Below are 20,521 nucleotides of genomic sequence, written 5' to 3'. Positions count from 1 at the left end.
ACGAACATGCTTGAAAAAATAAAATGACCAGACAGCAAAGGTAGAAAGAAAACAATGTTTTATTTTGAATTTCAATGGAATACTTTCGCTTTGGGGAAATTTTGGGAAATGTTCATCAAGGATGTCTTTGTATTTTATTCAGTAAAGATGAAATGCATTTCTGTTTATATTTTTCCATATTGTAATAAAAACCTAGTTTGACTTCTTGGGATTCCCAGTTCAATTTTTGTTTGTATTTCTACTTTTAATTTATGATCCTTTGTTCTGTATGTGGTGAGGGTCTGTCTGTGTCTTGCATGTGACTGAGGTGCATTGTTCTATTTGCATGTAGTTTCTTTGTAGAATTCTGTAGCAGTTCCACTTGTTCTGTTTTACCAGTAGTTGGTGTATTGGTATTCTAGGGCCCCCATGTAATATTTGTAGTCAGTGGTGTGCTGGAGCAGGCTCTCACAGCTCGCAAGAGCCGGTTGTTAAGTTTTTAAGAATTTTGGGAGCCGGTTGTTAAAGTAGGGCCCTCCATGGCTACTTTAACAACTGGTTCCAAAAATGTGGGCTTGGGCCCCCTGCTGAATTCTCTTTTACTTTGCTGGTGGGGATGCTGAGCCCTGCCAGCCAAGTAAATAGACTGCTGCTGCTCCCCGCTCCTTGTTTCCAGCTCTGTGCAGCAGGCTGGGACTTCTCCAGCATGTGTGAGAAGTTTCAGCATGCTGCTCAGAGCAAGACGTTGGGAGTGGTGGCAGTCCATTTATTGGCTGCCAGCAAAGGTATGCCTAGCGTGCCCGCACGAAGGGAGGGAGGAGAGAGAGGCAAGTGTTCCTCCCCCCCACCCTGGCCACCCCTAGCCCTTCCAACTGCAGAGCTGGCTACGTCCGGAGAAAGAGCCTGTTGTTAAAAATTTACCAGCACACCCGTTTGTAGTGCTGCCTGTTCTAAGGTAGGGTTCAAATTGTTTGAATCATAGGAGTTAGTACTACTGTTAGTGCACAAACAAAAGAGCAGAGGTGGTCCAGGGAAGGAGAAGCAGCCAGAGTGTGACACGCTGTTCTTCTCTGAATGTAAGGAATGATTATTGCTGCATAGATATTCATTTACTGGCTTTTGAGAACCTGCTGACCCTTGATGCAAGCTATAGCCAAAACCTGACCAAGTAGGATCTCTTTCAATAAACTTGGGTTTGTGACTACTCTGGCTGCTTCTCCTTCCCTGGACCACCTCTGCTCTTTTGGTAGTTCTGCGTTTTTGTAGTTCTCTTTTTCTTCCATCATATATTAGGTTTCCTACATATATGCTGAGTTAGGATTTTTTTCAGGTTTTATATTTAACAGTATGCATGGTAGTGGAGAGATTTATGTTGCTATTAATCAGATCAAATTATATAAACCATTTACAATTAGGTACATCAAAGGGGCTCATTTTCAAAGCACTTAGACTTACAAAGTCTAAGTGCAGTACCCAGTGAAGTAATGCCAACAAAGCCCATTCACTTTGAATGGGCTTCATCTGCATTGGTACAGGAATCGCTAGCATGGCCTGATAAAAGGCCTTTTGTAAGGTTAAGCGCTTTGAAAATATGCCTGTAAAGGATCTAAAAAAACCTTGCTTTTCAGCAAAACGCTCAACAATATCTGAAAATATCAAAAAATGTGGAAAAAAAAGACCTCAGTATACAAAAGCTCCCAATTCCATCCAATGCACTGAATATTGGAGCTCGTTTTCATTTGGTAATTTAAAACAAATTCCACAACAATAGAATATGTGTGAGAATGCAAAAGTGTTCCAAAACTGTCTGAATTTCATGTGTCCAACTCACAATTCAAGAAATAATATACTACTCTTATTACAAACTCTTTCATGATAGTCTTATCTTTTGCATCACTTCCTGAAGTCAGCCAATTTGCTGTAACTTGAAATTTCCGATAAGGGAACTCCCTGTTTTGCAGAGGCCGAATCAGGGGATTAAGTCAGACTTCTCTTTCTCTTCCAAGGACTGAAAACATGCTATTAATTAGATGACATGAGAATCAGAATATTTATACTTTTTTTTTGTTTGTTTTTTGGTAAGGGGTGGTCCATGGTGAAATATACTAGTTCTGATCTGCACCTGTTGTTGGAGGCAGATAGGGGTTTTGTGAATAGAGAACATATTTACATTTAACTCATAAGAACTGTTATACTGTGTCAGACCAAAGGTTTGTGAGGGTCATATATGCAGTGTGCCGCTTGTGCAAATATTGTCTGTAATCTGTGTCCTGACTGAAAAAAAGATTGAGAACCACTGCTGTAGAGAATTCAAAAAGAATAATAAAACCAAATAAAAGTCAGTCCACCATGCGCTGGCAGTTCTAAACAATAATTTTATAATATAGAGGGAGGTGTTAAAAATAATCTCATCCAGGTGTCAAATACAGTAGGTATGCCTCTGGTATGAATAGGCTTGTTTGACAACTTTTTGAAGTTTCAGCTGGTAGATCAGGTGACTCCTGCTTTTTTTTTTACTCCCAAACCAGCTCACTATGCAGAAAGTCTCATGGTACAGCCACACCTCTGCCACAAAATTATCACTGCAAAACTACTGCAGCATGCTATAATCAATGTGCATGCAAATTACTGCTGTGTTAAAATCACAGCAGTAATTCGCAACTCATTGAAAAATGTCACTCTATCAGTGCCTTAGTGGTGATTGGCTCAGGAAGGTTGACTTTTTTACACAAGTCTCCAGTGGTTCTGCTTAGGCCAGGCCTTCCTCCTCTCCCTCCCCCATCTGACAAAAAAAAAAAAAACAACAATACCTGATGTCTAGATGGGGGGTGGCACCTATCTGACCCCTCGCCTAGATATCTCCAATCCCCTCCCACTCAAAAAATCCTATTCCCTGGTGGCCAGCAGCACCCCCTTCCTTCCCCCTCAACAACAAAAAATACCCTTGTGTCTGGTGGCACCATCCCACCCACCTGACCCTTCTCCAGGTACATCCACCCACTCATAAAGCCCTACTCCCTATGTCTAGTGGCACAGCCCCCTCCCTAACTCCAAAACAATAATCCATGGTGTCTAGTGTCCACTCACTCCTGCCTCTGGCACCACCATCTTGAAAAATGGTGGCACCCTGCCCCGCATGGTGCATCCTGGGAATTTTTCCCTTATATGGTAGACTAACCCTGCCCAGTACATCCCAGGAAAAAGGTATCCGAGGCAAAGTGGTGAGGTTGGGAGAAGGGGTTGTTGCTCTCAACCAAACCTTCTATGCTGCTCTACACCTAGCAAACATTTTCCTATGGTAGTCACACAGCCAAAAATTTTACTGTTTAAATTTTGCATGCTGCAGAATGGCTAAATACTGCCCAACCAATATTCAGCCAGTGCTGGTCAGCATTTTAAACATTGCCAGTAGCTAAATTAGCCCCAGATATTCTGTGCCAGGCTATGTATGGGTACAGGCACTGAATATCCGGGGCTAATTGCACTGGTGAAGGCCATAGATCACAATGTTGCTGAAGAGGAACAGCACAAATGCAAGGATGCAGGTTATTTGGTCCCACAATCATTCAGTTCATTTAAAGATGTATGTACATAAAATGCCTTCATTTATCATTTTACAATTGGTTTTAAAACAAATTTGCATCCCTGCTAGTTAATTTCATGGAGTGTTCCCTGGTCCTGGTCCTTGAAATAGTAAAGAATTGTTCTTTTTCAACTTTTTCCACCCTGCAACCTTTCATCAAAAGGAAGCTGTTTCACCTCCTTACTCATTTTTGTAGCCCTTTCATGTAACTGGATTACTCTACATACATTTTTTGCCCACTGAATATTAACTACCAAATATGTAACAAGCCTCAAGCTCTCCACTCCCCATTGTGTCTCCTTCATCAGAAATGTCCACTCTGTTGCAGAACTATGTATCATCTGCAAAGAGTCAAACCTTTCCTACAACTCCTCCTATATTGAACAAAACCAGCCCCAGGACTGATTCCTGTGGCTCCACTAAGTGATTTTTGCTAGAAGTGAACTCCATTTAACACCATCTTCCACTGTCTACCATTCGATCACTGTATAGCCCATTCAGAAGCTACTCAGTTTATTTATGAGTCAACTACAAGGGACAGTATCAAAACTTTTACTGCAATCTGTTACCCAGTTAAACCCCGCCCACATTGATCAGATTTGTTAGACAAAATCTCCTTCCAGGAAGGACCATGCTGCCTCAGGGGTCCTACAAACTTCTAAATTCAGTAGGGGCTCCACTACTTTATCTACTACTATGGGCAGACTAGCTGGTCTATAGCTCTCAGACTTTTCCTATTTGGTCTTGCATGACCAAGGACAATATTTTTCTCTCACACCCTGGAACCACTCCTGTCTCAAAATCATAATTAAACAGAACCATCAGTGGAGTAGCCACAACCTCTCTGAGCTACCTTAATATGCAGCAATGTGTCCCACCTGACTGCATAACCTTGTTCACTTTGGGGTCGTTATTCAAAGTGATTTAACTGACCAGAAATGGCTCGTGTCAATCTGCTGATATTCAGTGGCACTTAACCTGCTATTTTATAGGCGGTCTGGTGGCAGAGTCAGCTCTAATGCGGTTAAGCACTTAATGTCGACAGAGCCCATTCAAAGTGAATAGGCCATGTCTGCATTACTGCACTAGGAGCCGCTAGTGCGGCTTGATAAAGGCTCTAAGAGGCCCTTTTACTAAGCCGCGTAGGCACCTACAAGCTCCCAATGCACGTCAATTTCGAGTTACCGCCCAGCTACTGCATGGCCCTTGTGGTAATTTCATTTTTGATGCGCATCCGGTACATGCATAGACCATTACTGCCCGGTTACCACATGAGACCTTAGTGCTAGGTCAATGGCTGGTGGTAAGGTCTCGGACCCAAAATGGGCACGCGGCAATTTTCATTTTGCCAAACGTCCATTTTCATCAAAAATTTTTAAAAAGGCATTTTTTACAGGTGCACTGAAAAATGATTCTACGCGCACCCAAAACACGTGTACACTACCTCAGGCTATTTTTCAGCACCCCTTTTTAAAAGGGCCCCTAAGTTAAGCGGCCACAGTGGACCGCATATAACACAAGTCCTATTTTTATGCAGTGTTGCTTAGGCAGTTAAGTGTTAAATAAATCTCACACTTAACTGCATAAAAGATAGCCAGCCACATAACCCTGGATATTCAATGCTAGTGTCCAGACATGGACCAACATCGAATATCTGGGAAGAACATCGCCAGCGGCTAAAAAACATACCACCACCAGCTGAATATCTACCCCTTTCTGTTTTGTTAATGGACAGTTGCTGTAGGTCTTGAAGTCTCTCTCTCTCTCTCTGTGTTTATATCCATTGTGTCTGTAGGTGTGCTTAGCAAACCTCCCTTGGAGCCCTTTTTTGTTACAGTTGCGATTGTAAAGCATGCTAGGAACCATATATATTTTTTACATAGAACTATGAAGTAGAAAATTCTACAGTGTGATTTCTATTATAAAATAAAGCATGATAATGGTGCATAAAAATATTCATGTAATAATCTCATAGAATTTGCTGTTGGGATACCATTTAAATTAAGAGAACACAACTGAGATAGTCTTCTAAGAAGGTCTGGCTTTACTTGGTACCTTTTGGTGCCCTGATAAATTAGGACCTTGTTTATTAAGCCATGCAAACTTTTTAGCACACGCTATGCTAGAGACACCCATAGGAATATAAGGGGTGTCTCTATCATTAATGTGTACTAAAAAGTTAGCGTGCCACGGCACGGCTTAGTAAATAGGGCCATTCTGTATTAGACAAGCTTTAAAATCTTTGATGTTAGTTGACATCTGGCTGACACCAGTCCTTAAAGGGCAAAACAATTTTTTTATTCCATGTCTTCACCTTGGTTAGATTTCAATTTCACCAGAAGCAAAAAATTCTAGGAAACCACAAGGCAAAAGTTGTAAGAAGGGAAAGAACTGTTTTTTATATAAAAGGTCAATGAAAAATTTATTTATAAATTTTTCATGCTGGGGTTACAAGTCTATACTGTATCTGACAGACTTTATCCAGTTACAAATGATCAAAATAGTGACACACACAGCTTCAATATAAGCCTAAAAATTCTTAGCATTAATTAACATAATTAAAAAAAGTATTCGCATCTAGAGAAGAACGTACACAAAAACTCCTCTTTGGAGTTGTCTGTGCATCAGCGTCAAGGTCTGCTAATCTCACCGACATTCTCAATAAAACTCCTTGTTTCAAAGTACAAAACACCCACATTAAAGATTTTTTTTTAAACTGCCAAAAAAGTAACCACCCATGCACAAAAGAACTTCTGCTCCCCTATGCGCCCCATTTTGGCATGAAAGGTCAACAGCACTATACATCAAAAGAAGAAGGAAATCTCATTTAAAGTCATTTAAGTTTGAAAATATCCCTTTTAATTCACACACACACACATACATATATATATATATATATATATATATATATATATATATATATATATATATATCCACTCTCAGGGACACATCAGGATATGAGGTTGCATAGAAAATTGAAACGGGAAGGCAGCAGCTTCTCAGGATGTTACAAAATAGTGTGATGTAAAAATTCATCAATGTAAAACATTTGTCAGGCAAACACCCCTTTCTCCTTGTAATATTAATCAGGCTGTGGTAGTTTTTCCAAATCTCCAAGACAGGTGGCTAGAGGAATGCTTGCTTGGGAACTAAGAACAGAGATTCACAGTTGTTATAGGCATCTTATAAAAATATAAATATGGGTACATTGTGTTGTTTTAACAACACTATAGAAAAAATACTCCCTTTAAAACTGGGTTTAAAACCAAGCTTTCTAAAAAAAAAAAAAAAAAAAAAACTGGAGCCTGGCTTTAAAAAAAAATCACGATTTTTAATAGTGCCATAAATGTTATGACATTTAAATTGTGGAAAAGCCATTAGCAAAAAATAATAATAATCGCTTGTGCGGACAACTGGAAGCTATTCTATTCTCTAGGAAAAAAATGGTTTTGTTCCTCTCGCAACTTTTAACACTGCAGCAGATCCAAAAGGTCTGCACACTACCTCTGTTTTGCTCACTGCACACAGATACAGAACAGGTCAAACTCTACAAAAGCTGCAGTGTCTTTAAAGCGACCCGCAAGTGATTAAAGTCACTTAATATTTTTTGTAATGAGACCATAGATGTAGTTTGGGAGAAGGGAGCAAAAGGACAAGCACACCCCCAAATGTTGTGGATGCTAATGCCGAACTGGTCTCTCTCCCCCCAATGCCAATATTTCTCAGCCTTTGCACCCCCCCCGCCTCCCCCAAAGAAAGCAGGCAAACTACACCTATGAATAAGACCTCTGTCTTGTAGCTGAATGCTCTCCCATGACTTTCAGATCACATTTCCAAGGGCTAATGCACTGCAGGCGTTTTTCCTATTTTGTTTCTAAGGAAAATGGCTTAATATTTTAACAGCCAACATTAAATACCACTGTTGACCAGAGAATATGATCTTTTCTCTATTTCTTCAGAATTATCCCTACACAAGACCACGACTGACAAAACTATATGGGAAAAGCTTATGATTGGAATGAAAATACTAGCTAAAGATCTAACCAGAAAGTCACAAGGTAGACCCATTCCAGTAAGCCAAAACGTCTCATTTTTGTGTCTGCTTACAATTCTTTTCCACTGTACAGGCACTTTTAAGATACACCTGTATGTGAAACTATCCTAGATAAAGCAGTCTATTCAGTGCAACAAAATATGTGGCAGATTCAACTTTGTTTCTTTTTTTTTTTTTAAGGCTAGAGAATGCATATTTCTTTCACCAACATGACCATCGTTTGTAATAACTTTTCCAACAAAATTCAGCCTTCCCCAACCCCCCTCCCCCCCCACACAAACACACACACGATAAATAGTTAAAACGACAAAGTTACTACATTTTCAACTGTAATAATTTGGATAAGGGACGAAAAATGGTACAAGAAAGAAATGGCAGTGATTTTTTTTTTTAGGTGCAAAGATGCACTTTTTTCATTTATTTCTGCATTTTGATGGTGTTGTGCTATGGCAGTAAACAGCAGCATTGCAAATTGTACGTGCAGTCACTTCTCAAATGCAATTAAGATGTTTTCTTCTCTTTGTTTTTTTTTTCGTAAAAGATAAAATCGGATGGAATTCTTCCTTCTGCGTTTGCGAAGTGTGAAACCCAGATTCATAGTATCACTCCGATTAAACTCAGTAGTTTTCAGGTAATCATGCAACCTTCCTTCAACACAGCAGGGGTCACTCACGCTCTACTTCTGTGCAAAAAAGAGATTTCCCCCCCACCCCGTCTCTCTTCCCACTTTGTCACACTAGTACAGAATTAGAAAAATCCTATCAGAATTTTTTCAGTTTGTTGGAAAAGAAAAAAAAATCTCTTATGATCTTGAGCTTGCCACGTAGTAATCAACTTTAAAAGATTCGATTTGTTATGAGCAGATGTGTTCGGAGAAATTAATTTTAAAACATCTACATGGATAATGAGTAGCTGAAAGGGGTTATAATATTTTCCAATATTTTGGTCACAAAAAAATTGAACAGTTAAAATTAGGAGACAACTGCAAAAGTAAACAACTTTCACTTGTTTTTAAAATAGGGAAGTCTAAAAAGCCACCCACCCCTTACGGACAGTGTATTATAAGTATTTACAGACAGTGTATAAAGTTTGTTCTCTGTAAGAGTGGTGAAGAGAGTCCTGCGAAGAAAAAAAAAAGCGTTGGAAAAGTTGAAATGTACTGAGCCTGAATACTTTAAGGGGCTGCTTGACATAAAAACCGAATTAGCTGTCGTTTCTAGACTGGCTTCATTCCAATGGGCCGGGGGAAGGGGGAATACTACTTTTACAGCATCTGACTAGCTTTTCCACAAAACTGAATACTGAAGTACAGTCGAGGTAGATGTTAAAAAACGGAAAAAAACTGAAGAGAGAGAAAACAAGATTTTAAAAAGTAAAAAGCCGTTACATGTATAGTTTTCCATATTCTTTGTGGGTCTCGAGATTTCTCCGCAAAAACCATAGAGACCAAGCAGCTTTGACATTTCAAAACATATTATATATTTATATATATATATATATATATATATTTATACATATATATATAATTTTTGTTTAAAAAATAAAACTTCTACTTTTAAGAAGACACTTGCTTATCAAGCCCACATGAAGGTGCTGTAAATCTTAGTGTACCTTAGGCATGAAAACAGAATTGACAACTATTCTTATTTGGGGGTTGGAGGCGTCATTCAGAAACTCTTTCGCCCTGTACTTTAAAATCAAGCTTCAAATCTAACAGAAAACTATTACTGAGGGCAGGGAATACTTGCAAAGCTACATCTAATTTAGCCTGAAATAAAGGGAGAAAATGAGGGGATTACGTTTCCCATTGATTACCTCATGTAGGCTTTTAAAAAAAAAACCCACGGAACTGTCTTTTCAAATGTGCAATAGCCCCTCCCTCCCTTTTTCGGCCTCAAGAAGGAGACACGCACTTAAAAAAAAATAATTAACACAAAAGAAAACAAATAATTACACACACACACACACACATCCAAACAGCACGCTGAAGATTTGAAGGCATCATCGGCTACTGGAAGAGTATTTCGCCTTGGTGATCAGATACAAGACAATGTCTTGGTGGCCCCCGAAGGCAGCTATGTGCAGGGCACTCCAGCCGTCCCTATTCGCCAACCTGATGTCGGCCCCAAACTTCACCAGCAGCTTGACCAGTTCCAGGTTGCCATCGATCACGGACTGATGCAGGGCCGTCTGCCCTTCGGGCCCGAAGGAGTTCACATTAAACTCGCAATTGGTCATATTCTGAAGCAGGGACTGCAACTCCTTGGTATTGCCCTTCCTCACCGCCTCCTGGAAGATCCGCTGGGTCTGGGGCGCTGAACAGGAAGACAGTTCGGTCTGACTCATGGCGAAAAAGCAACTGCAGGGGCCAGGGAGGGCGCTGGGTAGCAACCAGTCAAAACGATCCCAAGGCTTTCCCCCACCCCAAAGCTGGGGACTGGAGAAGTGTTTGAAGCTGCAGTTTTTAAAGCAGGCCAAATCCTCCGGTTCAGGGATTGGCTTCAAGGCAAGGTGCGTACAGTGAGCCTGCAGGGCACTGGGCGCTCCCTCCCGCGCTTCAGATCGCCGCTATTTAGCGAGCAGGAAGTGGGCGATAGTTGGTCCCGGGAGCATGAGAGCAGGATGCAAGTGCGTCCTCCCGAGCAGTTCTCGGACAGGGTTACACATGGGCTGCAGTTCCAAAAGCCCCCTCCCCCCCAGCAGATTAATCCGATCTCAGCACAGGATTCGGGCTGGGGAGAGGGTCCGCAGAGACGAATTTTGCAAGTGTCACTTAGAAAGGGTCCAAGGCAGCCCCTGGATGCCAAACAAAGCAAGATGCTCTTCCACTTCTTCGATAGTCCTCTGTGATCGACTGCCTTAGCCTCCCCGCAGAAGTTGAGGAGACAGAAGCTGGTTTGTTCTGCTGGAGATTCTATCCTTTTGTGCAGATTATTTGTTCACACAAGAGATGACACTTGTCCCTTGGCATGCAGTTACGGGGGAAATACAGACCGAATGCTGGGGAGCAGCGTTCTCTCACTCACTCATCTCACCCTCTGCACCTTCAACGGCCTGATGCCACTTCCGTCGTCCTCCAGCTTCGATCAGGCAGGAGGAAGCCTCAGTGCTGTTCCTTTTAGACAGGCCTTTTATTTGCATGACAATAGTATGTCTGTGACGTCTTGTGGGCTGGGTTCGCTGAGGAGGTGGACTTGGGAGAAAGGATGCTGATTGGGCTTGACCCACGTGGGGGGGCAAGGCGACATGGAAAGTTAGGGTTTGTCTCAAAATTGCTGTGCCACTGATTTGGAAATAGTTTCTTTCCTTTTTTTGTGTGCAATTTTTAGAGCACAAACTTCGGTTTTTGTTTATTTATGCACTTTATTTTGTAGCGGGGCGCATGTAAGGGTAAGAGTAGTGGGTCTGGATATACCGCCTATCTGTGGTACATCCAAAACGGTTTATAGCAGGTACTTTATCTGTCCCTAGTGGGCTTGCAGTCTATGTTTTGCATCTGGGGTAATGGAAGGTTAAGTGACTTGCCCAGAGCCACAACGAGTTGCAGTAGGAATTGAACTCAGGTTCTAGCCCCTGCACTAACCATTAGGCTGCTCCTCCTCAATCAATATGGAATCCATATGGACAGAACACTAGCTACCAATTTCATAACTAGGACGCTCAATATCTCTTTCAATCTAGAAGATGCAACCTTCAAGCTTTCTTGAAAATCTTAGAAAGATGCAGCGGGCAGAGGGCGCCAGTGGCTAAAACTGGACACCTCATTGACTGGAGCCCCTGAGTTTGAAGGCACGAAATTCAATATGGTTGCATTCGATTGCGCAACTGTTGCAAGAAGGTGTCAGCCATTTGCATGGTATAATTTTTTTTTAAACGGCACTAAATCGCATCTACTTATTTAGGTTGCTATCATTTTCTGCTTCATGAGTTCTGTAGAAATAATTCCTGTGCCACTAACGTGACGTCGTTTTATGGTTGTTTTCATCTATCTCGGGACATTTCTTAATTATTTATGTGTGGTACCGTAGTTATTTTTTAAAAAGTCTCTTTTAATGCCCCACCCTTCCTCTTCACTTTATGTTCAATTTTGTTTATTGAGCATGAACAAAACAAGATAGAAGCAGTAAACTTTTCACAATCTGACAATTACCAGTAATACTCTTTCTATCCCTCCCCTCTCCTCCCCCCAGGGCCGTGCCAACATGGTAAGCGGGGTAAGCATCGCAAGGGGGCGCCTGCCTTCAAGGGCGCTGCGCTTACCCCGCTTACCGTGTTAGCACTAGACTCCCGACGAAATCTGCCGCCGCTGCTGTTGAGCAGGGGCAGGAACAAGACCTACGCTGATCCACTGCTGCCGCCGGCGCCACGTCTTTCCACAGCCAGCATAAGAAGAAAAAGAAGTGCGGGGCCACAGCAGCCTTCAGACATGCCCCCTGACGTCAATTTCCCAGAGGACCGGCAGAGCCGACAGCACATGTCTGAAGGCTGCTGCAGCCCCGCACTTCTTCTTCTTCTTATGTCAGCACCTTCCGCTGCCAGGTATGGCGGCTTCCCCTCTCCCAGGGTGACTTGGGCAGACGAAAAGTTGAGGTGGGGCAACCTGGGATCTCCCCCCCACTCCCTGCGAGGAGGTGGCAGGCGGATGAGGCAGCAGCTTCTTCCTGCAGAAATCGGCTCAGGATCTCGCACCCCGCCGGACTTCCCGGGGGGGGGGGAGGGGAGGGAGTAAAGAGAGCGATCTGCACCCCCCAGTCCTGCTCCCTACCGATCGCCACTCCGATAATTCGGATCGTGGCTGTGCCGCCGGCAGCACCTGTTCGCGCTGGGAGCTGGATCCGTGCGTGCGCAGGTTGCTGCCAGCTCCGCTTTTCCAGGAATCGGATTCGGGAGGGGGAGGGGGAAGCAGGACGGACTCGCAAACGGAGAGGTAAAACTGGCAAGAGATCCAGCCCCTCTTGCAGCCAGACACACCTCCAGGCAGCCACCGGGTCCTACACTCCCCGGTTCCGAGAGGGAGGGGAGGAGGAGAGCTGCTGCCCTTCTGCCTTCTCCCCTTGCCCACACACTGGCTCGGGTCACATGTTCTGATCTGGACACAAAGTCAACACCAGCAGTAAACTAGGTCCAGGTACCAGCCTTTAGCAGCTGTGCCACCATGAGTGAAGAGGACATGACATTAGGGATGTACTTATTTATTATTAAAAGTACTGTGAGGAATGGATGCCCAAAGATATGCACCCCAAGGGGGTGGAGGTGCCCTAGTATCCTACCTCAAAGATGCAGAAGCAAGGAGTAGGAAGGGTAGGCTCCTCTCAAAAAAATGGAGGAGACGTAATAGATGGAAATCAAATCTTTAGTGCAAGAAAAACACGCCATACATAATATCCCTCCCCTGGACACTAATTTGGGGAGTTTGCTCAATGTGTGTGTGTGTGGGGGGGGGGGGGGGGGGGGAGGCGGCTCAGTACTGTATAATTTATTTATTTATTTTATTTATTTGTTACATTTGTATCCCACATTTTCCCACCTATTTGCAGGCTCAGTATTGGATTCCAGGAGGAAGACAGGAAAGACAAATAGTTGCTGAACTCCCAGAGAGTGGGGTGGGAGGGAGGGAGGGAAGAGAGAAGAAGACATGCTGGTCCCAGGGTTGGGATTGGGGAGACAGGGGAGAGCCTGAGAGAGATAGGGAGAGAAAGAGGGGACATGGAAAAGAGCAGGGGAGAGCTAGAGAGAGATGGTGAGAGAAAGAGGGGGCATGGAAAAGAGCAGGGGAGAGCCAGAGAGAAGATGCTGGATGGAAGAGGGGTACAGAGAGAGAGAGAGAGATGAGTTTAAAGATAGAGAGAGAGGGGACATGGGCAAAAGAGAGAGAGAAGCTGCTGGGGAGAAACTGGGGGAGACCGTAGCACTCAGACTGAGAAATGCTGGATGAAAGGAGGGAGAAAGAGGAAAAATGCTGGAAGGAGGGGGCAGAATGAGGGAAACTGCTGAATTTAAGAGCTGGATAGCTGAAGGATAGGGACAGGGCTACAGATGGTAGACAGTACGCATAAGGACACAGGAGGATGATGGACATGGTGAGAGAAAAAATATCAAATGGAAAGACACTGGGACCAAAGCGAATAGAAAAACTAAATGATCAGACAACAAAGGTAGAAAAAAGTATTTTATTCAGAATTTATTAACTGGAATATGTCAGCTTTTGGAAATGTGCATCTGTGATATTTTGCATGTAAGTTTCAATTTTTCTAGTACTGCTGCATGCTGAGTCTGACTTCTTGAGGTAACTTTCCAGTTCAGTATTTTGCCTTCATATTTTTTTATTTCTAGTCCCTTGTGTCATGTCTGTTGTGTCATGTGTTTTTCATGTGTGATCAAGGTGCAGTATTCTGCTAGCGTGTAGTATTTTCAGCCCTTTATGGTGTTTTTTTTTTTTTGTTTCACTAGGTTGTGTACTGGTGTTTTAGAGCCCGGTGTAATTACAGTGCTGCCTTTCCACGCATAAGGTTGTAGCTCATCCTGTCCTTGGAATTAGTGCTGTTATGGTTTGGTGAGGTTATGAGTGTGTTTTTGCATAGTTTGTGTATAGTGTTTTGCAGTTGAGCAATTGTGGTTAGTATATGCTTTGAGCAACCACTTTATTCTTTTACATCCACCCGTTATGTAGTGTTTCAGTTGATAATAGTGAAATAAGTCTTTCGCCAGTAATGAAAACTCCTGCTTCAAAGAAGAAAAGGACTTGATCCGCCCCTCATTTGTGAGGACATGAAATAGGTAAACGATCCCCCTTCCTCTGCCACTCTTTAAATGCTGGGTAGAGAGTACCAGTTGGAAAAGCTGGGTTGCCACAGATAGCCAAAAAGGGAGTAACTTTTGCTGAAAATTGATGGTGACGACACATCCACTGCCAGACCGCCCTTGCGGAGGGAAGAATCCAAGATGAATGGAGTACCGGAGGCGCTGGCCCTCCTGCAGTGTGAATTAAGCAGCTAAAGTGTGTATTTCCAGTTAATTGTAATTCCATGGATGTAGCTGAAAAATCATGGGTAGATCTAAACCAGTCAGCAATATGTCTTATACCACTGGCAACAGTGATGTGTCGCAAACTTAATACACCCAAACCCCCATATTCCACTGGAATTTGTAAGACTGAAAGAGGCACCCTTGGTCTTTTCCCTCGCCACGAAAACTGCTGTAAACATTTAATTTCCTCTCATCCCTTTTTTAAAGATATAATGGTAATACCTGAAAAGTATATAGCCAGCGTGGAATGATAATCATATTATACAGCGCTATGCGGCCTATTAGTGACACTGGATAAGACAGCCATGCTTGTAACGTACTACAAGTATCCATTAGCAGCTTTACAACATTAATTGTGAGAGATCACTAGGTATATACACCCCCAAGTATTTAAAGGAGGTCCCCGCCCAAGTTACTGGAAATATACCCCGCCAAGTATTGCACCCCACCCCAAAGACCGAAAGAACCTGAGACTTTAATATATTCAAAGTAAAGCCAGAGTTTTGAATAATCTGCAATAGGTTTGACAAAGGATCTTCCGGACTCCTCATAATCACCAGTAGATCATCCGCAAAAGCCAAAACCTTAACTAATTCTCCACCCACCTCCACGCCCACAATCTCTTCTGCTCCTTTCAGAATACGCAACAAGGGCTCTATTGTTGGTATAAAGATCATTGGCAGTGGCGTACCAAGGGGGGGGGGGGGCGGTCCGCCCCGGGTGCACGCCGTTGGGTGGGTGCCGCGCGCCGGTCAGCTTCCTTCGTTTCCATGCTCCCTCTGCCCCGGAACAGGAAGTAACCTGTTCCGGAGCAGAGGGAGCATGGAAACGAAGGAAGCTGACCGGCGTGCGGCACCCCCCCCAGCGGCGTGCACCCAGGGGATTCTTTCGCTGGGGTGGGGGGGTGTCCTTTTGCCGGGAGGGGGTCGCGCTGCACCGGGGGGGGGGCGCTGCACCCGGGGGGCGGGGCACATCGGCGATCCGCCCCGGGTGTCAGCCCCCCTAGGAACGCCTCTGATCATTGGAGAGAGTGGACAACCTTGTCGTGTGCCCTGCCATATTGGAAAAGCAGGAGCCTTAACCCCATTGATTATCAAGGAGGCCACCAGTTTGGTATATAATGATTGAATAGCGTGGAGGAACCACCCTTGAACGCCCATATATCTAAGAATCTCAAATAAATATTCACAGTTAACTTTATCGAAAGCCTTTTCGGCATCTAAACTATCAGGGATGGAGTTTTTGTTTGCTGGCAGGACGCCATCGCCAGGAGTAAACAACGCATATTACTGACAATTTGCCAATTCCGAACAAATCCCACTTGTTCTGAGCTAATCATTCGAGGTAAAATTTTTGCTAATCTATCTGCCAATATTTTTGCTAGAATCTTAATATCTACGTTTAATAAGGATATGGGTCGGTAGGAATCAGCTTGATCTGGTTGCTTTCCTGGCTTCAGCAACAAGGTGTTCAGTGCCTCATTAGCAAACAAAGGAAATTTGCCTTGCGAAACAACCTGATCATAATAGGCTATCATGGGTCCCAATGTTTGTGTAGATAGTAATTTATAAAATTCTCCTGAAAGCCCATCTGGGCCAGGTACCGAGAAAAGGTGTAACGATTTAAGAACTCCTTGAAGTTCTTTACCCGTAATAAGGGCATTTAATTCCTCTAACTCTTGGCTCGTTAATCCAGGTAATTCAATCTGATTTAGATATTGTTTTAATCTAGGAGGGCTTAATGCTGCTTGAGGACCTATAGCTGAGAGAAATGTTTAGTCAAGATCTCCTCAATCTTTTTACTCTTATTGTGCACTTTACCCTGGTTATTCTTCAAAGTTGTAATAACTCGTGAGGGCCCCCAAGATTTTACTACTCTAGCCAACATTGGGCCTACTCTATCTCCATGCCTCTGTCTGAAACCTATACTTTTGGTATAATAGTGATCTAGTAGCATGCTCATGAAGAAGCGAGTTTAATGCTACCTGAGCCACATGATGCTGTTCCCAGTTTTCTGCTGTGGGCTCTCTAGTAACCTGTCTCTTGGCCAATTTCACAGCTGCCTCCAATTTGAGAATGGCCCCTGATAACTTCTTATTCCTAGTGTGTACATAACTGATAACATGTCCTCTAATTACTGCTTTAGCAGCTGACCAAAAAAGAATGGGATTATCCCAGGGGCGTAGCCAGACCTCGCTGGGAGGGGGGCCAGAGCCCGAGGTGGGGGGCACTGTTTAGCCACCCCCCCCCCCGCCGTCGCCCGCCAGCCGCCGCAGCCGCCACATTGGACCCCCCTCCCGCTACCAACCCTCCCCTGTCGCCGCCCGCCCCGCCACTGCATCAGATACCTCGTTTGCTGCAGCCGAAGAGAGTCTTCTTTAGTTCAGCGCCAGAGTAGCGCCTTCGTTCAAGGAAGTTCCTGCTGTGATCAGCTGTTTCTGATGCCTTCCTGATTAGAATAGCTACACCTCCTTTGCATCCCAAGGAAGGGGATGAAAAAAAACCTCTCCCACCCAACTCCACTTGAACTTGCTATGCTCCGTTACAGAGAGGCGTGTTTCCTGTAAACATGCAATATCTGATTTTTGTCTACCTAAAGCTGTTAATATTTTTGACCTTTTCATTGGTGAGGTAATGCCTCCTACATTCCACATGACTAATCTTACTGAGCTAAGCATCCTGCAGTGTTATGGCATAAAATCTGACCTTATATCCGTAATCCAAGAACCCGAGTGCCCAGCCCCACTCGAGATCCCATGATAGCAGAAGAAAAGGACCAACCTTATATGAATATAAGAGGAAACAATCCTGCATCTGTACCGAACATCCAATCAAAAACCCCCCTTCCACCCACCCACCAATCCTAAACCCACTCCCTACGAACTCCCCCTCCCCCTCCCTTCCACCAAACCCTTCCAAAAAGACCTCATTGAGTCCCATAATTATTCCCACACTTTGTAGGAAAAAGAGACAACTGTGATAACAGACCCCCCCCCACCCCACCCCACCTCCATTCACCACCATTCGCAACTATTCCTCATTTATCTCAACAACCCTCTCACTTAACAGACCTCATATAGCATATCCTTCACATTTCTGTGAACGATAATTCCGTCTTAAAGCATTATAATTCAAACTAATATATTTTCTGCCAGCAATTACCCACGGGTATGACTGGCCCTCCCAGAGCCTAACATTCAGTTACCAGAGTCTTTGGACATTCCCTTTAATGTTATTTGGAGGCCTTGTTTGTCTGCTTTATTGCATTCATAAATTTTTTTGCTTCTGTAGGTGTGTCAAAGATATGCCAGGAACCATTGTGCAAAATCTTTAGAAGCGAAGGATAAACTAGCATGAATTTCTGCTTTGCTTCAAATAGTACTTTGCATATGGGGTTGAATAAACGCCGCCGTTCTTGGAGTGCGGGAGAATAATCCTGGAAAATCTTCACTTGATGCCCATCATATTGTAAAGTATCTCGTTTTTGTTGCAATCCTCTCATGATTTCCACTTGGTGAACAAAGTTGTGCACTTTAGCAATCACTACCTGAGGCCTTTGTCCCCCTTCCTGTTTACGGCTCAATCTATGTGCTCGCTCTAAACACAATAGGCCTGCGTTATCCAAAAGGGCAAACTCTGCCGCCATCCAACGCTCCAACATTGTTGGAAGGATTTGATCTGAAACGGTGTCCGGGAAGCCAACAATACGAATGTTTGATCTGCGTGATCTATTTTCTAGATCATCAATTTGTTGCGCCTGGGCCCATACCAGTTTCTGTAGTGACTCCACCGTTGTTGCTATCTCAGTGTCCTTGTCCTCCACTACTGTTAGTCGCTGCTCCAACTCCCCCATACGACGGGTAGTGTCTTCTAGCGAAGCCTCCAAACTCGTAAGTTGATCCGATAGCTGCAATAATTGCGGTTCCATTGAACTTTTGACCGCCTCCATTAGTTGTTGCAGTTGTGATGTCATAAACAATGTCTGTCCTGTACTCGGGCTCTGCGCCATCTTGGATTCGTTCACAGCACGGGCTTTCTGTGATTCCTCCTTGCCGGCTTTACTTGGCATCACCGCCTCTGACCTGGTAACAAAGAGGTCCATATACCATGAGTTTTTGAACTCTTCCAAGAAAGGGTCACTTTAGCTAGTTAATCTGTGGTGGGCATGGGTGAGGAGGCCGTGGTCTCTCTTCCTCTTCACTTTAAATAATCTCTTGTGAGGAAGGTCAGGTTTCAATGTTATATGATAAGCAAATATTAAAAGAATAATCGGTAAAAATGCTATATACAACAGTCTATTATACGAAAAAAATCTATTCTCATTTTTATATGATATCAATAAGATACAACAGAATGTTATTCAAAATAAGTACGTAGATTGAGAATAAATGTTTTATTACATTTTGCTTTTTTATGAAACCTCCCTGTTTATAGAGGTGTGTGTGTGTGTATGAAAGTATACAGAAAATTCCCCGCTATTATTTTAAATCATGTCCATAATCCATACAACTTGCAATAAAAGCTTGAAGTAGGTGGTGTGCTACTTAGTACACTGAAGCAATTTGGGAATCCCTAACCAGCGACTCGAGTTAGTTCCAGACCGTCTCTGTCACTTGGAGTGAAATAAATAGTAAGTTTTCCATGACACGATCATAGAGTTTTGCGGAATCCTGGAATGCAGCACATTCTATAATATTCTATAATATTCCTTTCAAGAGAGGGGTCTTGGATCTTTAACTGTAAATCTTAAATGGGGGGGGGGGGGGTAATTGGGGGTACGGGATTTCGGGCGCACTGTTGACGGACCGGCTTTAAGGATAAGCAATGGTAAAGAAAAAAAACATATACTGTAGAAGAAATAGCCTCTCCCTCCCCCCCCCCCCCCCCAAAAAAAATACTACACATTATCCTAATCTTATGTAATTCCAGGACTGCACTGCAAGTGGGGGAAGACACACTAAGAATGGACAGTATTTATTTTGTCTTGTAGCAGGTCTTCCTACACTAGAAGGTACATTTCTCATGCTATTTAAATTATGTACTTTATAACAATATGTTATTTTTATTAACTCTACGTGAATCTGACTTTCACCGGTGATATTCAAAGGACAGCCCAACAACGAAACAAACTAAAACGCAATTTTGCTACAATAAAGTCTGTACTTTCTCACATGTTTCTTCTCATAGCGATTAAATCACTTTCGATAAATCAAAGCTCGTGGTTTGTACTGGAGAAGAGGCACTTGATCGCGGAGTGTTTCTGTAGGTAAACCCGGAATTGGAAACTTGTTTTATAATCATATTTACCCTAAGATTGTGGGTCAGTAAAACTGTAAAAGAATTGCTCCCTTCTCTGATCCTAACCAGATAGTTTTACGTTATGATGATAATTTTCTGAAGTTGTTTTGCCACCTTTTCCCCTCTGAGCTCTGTTCTCCATTGGGGCTGCCCATATAGGAACTGCTCAATTATTCTGCCCTCCCTCAAGCTTGACGTTCAGTTTGCCAGTTGTTCCAATGATAGGGACATTCAGAATATTCAGGGAGAAACTCTGGACTGCAAAACGGAAACGTGATTAAGATGTCAAAAAGTCACCAATTTTTCAAATCCACTTGGGCAGATAATATCTGTCTGAATGTGCAACAGTCATAGGAGATGCCTATTTGCATTTTTCTTACTGGCCGTTTGTTCAAGTTCTTGACTTTTTTTTATATACCTTTAGCGTGCCTGTATTCTATCTTTACTTTCTAGACTTCCGCACAAAAATATTCAAAGATCTGGGACATTAATCCACAATAAGCACTTAATAAATAATGTAACCAGGTCACCCTTCCAGGTGAGAGCCGGGGTCGACCCTGCTTAGCTTGGCTAGCTTTTCCC

General features: G+C 43.2%; 1 protein-coding gene and 1 long non-coding RNA gene across 2 annotated transcripts; both read right to left on the bottom strand.

Annotated features, from left to right (window-relative positions):
• Nucleotides 1–4,603: 4,603 nt before the first annotated feature.
• Nucleotides 4,604–20,247, bottom strand: LOC115472596. The gene is made up of 3 exons (XR_003942524.1): nucleotides 20,237–20,247; nucleotides 11,243–11,252; nucleotides 4,604–4,677 (listed from the first exon to the last, which is right to left on the bottom strand). It is a non-coding gene; the product is annotated as an uncharacterized LOC115472596 (long non-coding RNA).
• On the bottom strand, nucleotides 8,017–10,717 carry NRARP (NOTCH regulated ankyrin repeat protein). Its single transcript, XM_030206895.1, has one exon. It carries the CDS (start codon nucleotides 9,960–9,962, stop codon nucleotides 9,618–9,620), a length of 345 nt encoding a protein of 114 aa, XP_030062755.1. The 5' UTR covers nucleotides 9,963–10,717; the 3' UTR covers nucleotides 8,017–9,617.
• Nucleotides 20,248–20,521: the final 274 nt, after the last annotated feature.

This window comes from Microcaecilia unicolor, chromosome 6 (assembly GCF_901765095.1).
Source record: "Microcaecilia unicolor chromosome 6, aMicUni1.1, whole genome shotgun sequence".
NCBI classification, from domain to species: domain Eukaryota; kingdom Metazoa; phylum Chordata; class Amphibia; order Gymnophiona; family Siphonopidae; genus Microcaecilia; species Microcaecilia unicolor.
This window is presented reverse-complemented; position numbering and strand designations above follow the sequence as displayed.